The sequence below is a fragment of the Anolis carolinensis genome, chromosome 1 (genome assembly GCF_035594765.1).
Source record: "Anolis carolinensis isolate JA03-04 chromosome 1, rAnoCar3.1.pri, whole genome shotgun sequence".
Taxonomy (NCBI): domain Eukaryota; kingdom Metazoa; phylum Chordata; class Lepidosauria; order Squamata; family Dactyloidae; genus Anolis; species Anolis carolinensis.
Window position 1 is genome coordinate 239019015 of NC_085841.1, and position 5807 is coordinate 239024821.

At 42.8% G+C, this 5807-nt stretch overlaps 1 protein-coding gene across 3 annotated transcripts in view; it reads left to right on the forward strand.

Moving 5' to 3' along the window:
* The window catches only part of obsl1 (obscurin like cytoskeletal adaptor 1), a 75195-nt gene extending 70820 nt beyond the window's left edge, over positions 1 to 4375 (forward strand). For all 3 annotated transcript variants that reach the window (XM_008111858.3, XM_062967236.1, XM_062967235.1), the window contains 4 exons: positions 1157 to 1261; positions 2389 to 2655; positions 3389 to 3658; positions 4148 to 4375. In XM_008111858.3, coding sequence (XP_008110065.2) covers positions 1157 to 1261; positions 2389 to 2655; positions 3389 to 3658; positions 4148 to 4155 — 650 coding nt within the window. In that variant the 3' untranslated portion in view covers positions 4156 to 4375. The remainder of the gene's footprint in view (positions 1 to 1156; positions 1262 to 2388; positions 2656 to 3388; positions 3659 to 4147) is intronic.
* Positions 4376 to 5807: the final 1432 nt, after the last annotated feature.

The window sequence follows — 5807 nt, forward strand, 5'->3', positions numbered from 1 at the left end:
TTGTTCGAATCTGGGGAGAGCAGCTGAGCTCCCTCTGTCAGCTCCAGCTCCCCATGTGGGGACATGAGAGAAGCCTCCCAAAGGATGGTAAAACATGAAACATCCAGGCATTCCCTGGGCAATGTCTTTGCAGACAGCCAATTCTCTCACACCAGAAGCGACTTGCAGTTTCTCAAGTTGCTCCTGACATGAAAAAAATGGTTTGTGCAGATGGTTGGGTGAGCCCAACATATATGGCAGCCCTTGAGGAAGGAAGGTTCACCAAATGACAGTGAAACAGTATATGTAGGAAAGAACAATCTTACTTTGTGCTCATCACTGTTTTGGGGCATGATTCTGCTAATTTATATCACCTTTATTCCATTTTTTCAAATGGTACACTTAAGAATGTACATGTATTCCTATTGTTATAAATGGGGCATTTGTCAAGATTTCCCCCTTTTATTTAAAACTGATGCCTGGGCAGGCTATGCTTTCATTTTAAAAGGTTACACTATGCCCAAGGAAGGTGCAACTGACAAAATAAATGGAAATACAAAAAACGCTTTCCCCCAGCATCTCAGTATTGTGGCTTAACGGATGGGAAATTGCAACAGGAGTTCTACTTCATCAAAAAAGAACAGATTCCTGCAGTAACTGTTTTTTGCACTACAAGTATCTCTGTGCAGATACATATGGAAGCACATGTGCGCACACACACACAGGCCATTGGTTGCTTTAATGAGCAGCTCAGCATATATACAGTAGAGTCTCACTTATCCAAGCCTCGTTTATCCAAGTTTCTGGATTATCCAAGCCATTTTTGTAGTCAATGTTTTCAATATATCATGATATTTTGGTGCTAAATTCGTAAATACAGTAATTATTACAACATAACATTACTGCGTATTGAACTGCTTTTTCTGTCAAATTTGTTGTAAAACATGATGTTTTGGTGCTTAATTTGTAAAATCATAACCTAATTTGATGTTTAATAGGCTTTTCCTTAATCCCTCCTTATTATCCAAGATATTCGCTTATCCAAGCTTCTGCCGGCCCGTTTAGCTTGGATAAGTGAGACTCTACTGTACATGTCATGCCCGTTCCTAGGGACTGGAAACAAAGCTCCACATGACTCTTGCAGAATGTTGGCATCTCTTCTGTCTTTCTTCACCAGGAGCCCGGCACTTCCTGCTTCTGTGCTGCGTTCATCCTGAGGATGCAGGCCAGATCCGTTTTGTGGCCAAAGCAGCCACTTCTGAAGCACGCCTGGAAGTGGAGGGTGAGAAGACCTCTTCACACTTCACATTGGTTCTCAGCTGTCATGTGAGACTTGGCTGGGGTTGACAAGTGTGGGAGAGTGTGTGTGGTGTGGTGTGCATTTGTTTAAATTACAGGTCCTAAACAAAGTTCAGAACAGTAGTGTCATGCATTTAATAAGTAGCTCAACCAGTTTTTTATGCATGTGCATGTATATTTATATATAAACATGAACATACATGCACGAAAGCATCACCTAGCTTCTTTTTAAATGCATGACATCCAGTTAGTCCTCAATATCATGGATTCTGTATCCACAGATTCAACCATCCAAAGCATGAAAATACTCCTTCTAAAAAAAAATCCCATATGCAAACCTTTATTATGCAATTTTATATAAGGATCACCAGTTTACTAGGCTATTGTATATACAGTGTTCCCTCACTACTTCGCAGTTTACTTTTCGTGAATTTGCTGTTTTGCGGTTTTTCAATAAACTCTAAAATCATAAAAAATTACAATTTACAGCCTAAGGAAGGAGAAGCCAAAGGGAGAGAAAAGGAGACCGAGCGGCAACGGGAGGAGAAGGAGGCGATTTTTCAACACACGATTGGTTCATAAAGACTTACAATAGTGTATAATTACTAAATTAATGTATAAATATTGAGATAAATATAGTGTCCCTACTTTGCGGATTTTCACATTGCGGGTGGTTCTGGAACCTAACCCCAGCGATAAGTGAGGGAACACTGTAATGGGATTTCAGCATCCATGAATTTTGGTATCCACAGAAGTGTGGCTGGACTCTGGAGCCAAACCCCAGTGGATACCAAGGACCCACTTCATCATGTGTCTTTATAGAGAGAGGGAGGGGGAGAGGGCGAAATGTGTGAGATGTTATGGAGATATCGTGAAGTAAAAGACTAAAGGTGAAATATGCATGGAGTACTTATATGTGAATTGGTCTTCTGTCCATGGCTAACCAGAAACGTGTCTCCCTTTGATCCACTGTACTATGGAAAGATGAGAATGTGTTCACATACCATTCAGGATTGGTTGCCGAGCCTAGTCTCCTACAAACAAAAGGTGTGCGCGCGTGTGTACCATCATGGTACTTCGTAAGAGTCACATGGTCCATTTCTTCCACAGCATTGCCCATTCGCATTGTGAAGCCACTGAGGGACAAGACCGTACTAGCGCGGCACAAAGCCACACTAGAATGCACAGTCTCACAGTCTCGTGGACGTGTGCGCTGGTTTCGTGGTGACACAGAGATCTTTGCTGGCCCCAAGTATGAGATATGCAACTTGGATTGTTATCGAACCCTGGTTATCCACTGTATTGAGCCTGCAGATGAAGGCCTGTACACCTGCGATGCACTGGATGACTGCTCCACAGCCCGCCTGCTAGTGGAGGGTAAGGGAGAACGCATGAGTGCAGTGCAACATGGGTTGTTCATAAGAGATGTGCATAGGTGCGGAACTGTGTGTCAGTAAAATGCAGAAGAGAAACAAAGGAGTGACAGAGCATAACAAAGCATCACTGGTACAACTCCCGGCAGGTCTCCAAAACTGATGCAAGTATAGTACAGCAGCTTAGGTAGTAGATATAAACTTGCTATTAACTATCAGTGTGGCCCTAGGTACACACTAAGTCCTCAAGTTTGTGTTCTGTACTTGTTGTGTGTCATCAAGTCATTTCTGGCAACCCTATCATGAGAGTTTCCTTTCAAGATTTTGTTCAAAAGGGGCTTGCCATGGCCTTTCTCTGAAGTTGAGGAAGCGTCCCAAGTTTGCCTAAAGGGTTTCAATAGCTGAGTGGAGATTCAAACCCTGATCTCAATGCCCAATCCAACACTCAAACCACTACACCACACTGACTTGCTTTCTTTACTAGAGCAGAGCTAATATTACTTTTATGCACATAGTACATTTCCTGGTTTCTCTGTCCCCATCATTTCAGTTGAGGGTGGATAGGTGAGAAACCTGATATTGCTGTTCTGAGATATTTGGAATTTGTAAATTGTTGGCAACCTGGCAGACAACCTTAGCAATACCAGTAGATCCCAGTCTACATTCTGCTTGCACATTGTGATAGAATATTGCCTGTGCATAATAGAGGAAACTGATGCTTTTCTCTGCCTTTGCAGCTGAAGGTATCCAGGTGGTGCGAGGCCTGAGGAACGTGGAAGTGGTCGCTCCCTCTGAGGCTCAGTTTGAGTGTGAAATATCTGCTCCTCCAGGATTTAGCCCCCAGTGGAGCCTTAATGGGGAGGAGTTACAGCCTAGCTCACAAGTGCATATGGAGAGCACAGGACACATCCATCGGCTGAGGCTCTGTCAGACAACACCTGGAATGAATGGGATGGTAAAAGTTACCATTGGCAGTGCCCGTTCGAAAGCACATCTCACAGTCCGAGGTACTCCTGCCTTTTTTGGTGATGGCATAAAGTATATAGACAGTTCCAAACATGAAAATAGTCTGGGTACAGGGAAAACAGAGCCAATGGTTGTCCTCTGGAACAATATAGTAAAGTAAAAGGTAAAGGTTTCCCCTGACGTTACGTCCAGTCGTGTCCAACTCTGGGGGTTGGTGCTCATCTCCATTTCTAAGCCGAAGAGCCGGTGTTGTCTGTAGACACCTCCAAGGTCATGTGGCCGGCATGCCTGCATGGAGCACCATTACCTTCCTAGGGGCTCCCATATAATATATGGAGCAATATAATAAATGCTAAACCTTCTGCGGCCCTTAGCAGTCTCTGTAGTCCTAGTTGACTTATCAACTGAGAAACTGAAATCTAAATAATGTCCTTGTTTCAACAGGATTGTGGGCAGAAGATATAATGGAACAGACGATAATAAAAAAAGCTTCTGCCCTTTTACTGTTTCTCCCTTTCTTCTCTCCCTAGAGCACTAGCATCAGGAGGGTGCTGAATGTAACCACAGCAGATGCCAGGACCACAAGGGAAAGGTGTAAACAGTATGTTGGATGGTTGCACAGACAGCTGGAAGAATGAACACACAGATGGACAGTTTTTTCTGTTTCCCTCTTCTGCATGACAAGGGAAGCAGGTTCTGTTTTATTAAATGCATTTGATTCCTGATTTATTTCTAAAATTAAATTCTAGTGGTCTTTATTAGGTGAGATTGCTTTTATAGGCAGACCGTCCCATCAGTTGTTTAGTTCAGTAGGATGCGGTGAAACAGTGCAGCAGTATAGAATCATAGAATAACAGAGTTGGAAGAGACCTCATGGGCCATCCAGTCCAACCCCCTGCCAAGAAGCAGGAAAGCACCCCTGACAGATGGCCATCCAACCTCTACTTAAAAGCCTCCAAAGGAGGAGCCTCCACCAGAGATGCATTCAATACATCTCCATTTAAGATCTCTGACTACAAGGCTGCTTACCCTGTATGTATGCACCCTCAGCTTATAGTGACCCCCTGAATTGTGTAAGTTTTTCTTGGACAAGGACTACTCGGGTGGTTTTGTCAGTTCCTCCCTCTCAAATGTAGCCTATAGCACCTGGTATTGATAGGTGGTCTCCTGTCCAGGTCCTAACCACAATGGACCCTGTTAGCTTTGAAGATCAGACAGGATCAGGTGCATTTAGGGTAGTATTCAGATAACACTGATGGTTGGGTGATGTCAGGACCAGTGCCTACTTCTTTTCCCTCTTAATTTACTCATCTGAAACAGCATCAGGTTGCATGGAAGAAAGGGCAGTCTATGCAACAGCACATGTATACTGTAGAATAGATACAGGGTATACAGTAGAGTCTCACTTATCCAAGCTAAACAGGCCGGCAGAAGCTTGGATAAGCGAATATCTTGGATAATAAGGAGGGATTAAGGAAAAGCCTATTAAACATCAAATTAGGTTATGATTTTACAAATTAAGCACCAAAACATCATGTTATACAACAAATTTGACAGAAAAAGTAGTTCAATACGCAGTAATGTTATGTTGTAATTACTGTATTTATGAATTTAGCACCAAAATATCACAATATATTGAAAACATTGACTACAAAAATGGCTTGGATTATCCAGAGGCTTGGATAAGGGAGACTCTACTCTATGTGTGTGCGTGCGCGCACAGTTTGCACATTTCTTAAGCCTCACACTTTTAGAAGGACCTGAAAACAAAAGGTGAAGAAGGATGGAGGGCACAAGATGTTTATCTAGCACACCATAAAGACTGCCTTGCTGATTTGGCACTCTGTCCTAGGTAGAGTTTTCAAATCTTATTGTAACTTTCCTTCCATTGGATTTATCAGAAACAGCACACATTTTAGCTAGAGATGAGCCCTGGCAGAGTGTCATCCAGCACATTCATTGCCCTAGTATGGCACCTTTTTTCAAAATAAGATGCTGTAGCCATGGTTCTGCAAGATTGCATATGTAAATCCTCAGTCCTGGGAACACAGTACTATGACCTGCCAAGCAAGAAAAGTGTTGAAACCTCATTTCCCACCCACCCATGCTTTCCATATACACATTAATGGAAGCAGCACCATTCCTGTTTCAACTCACTGTTTGTGGCGCATTAATTCATGAAAGCACTAC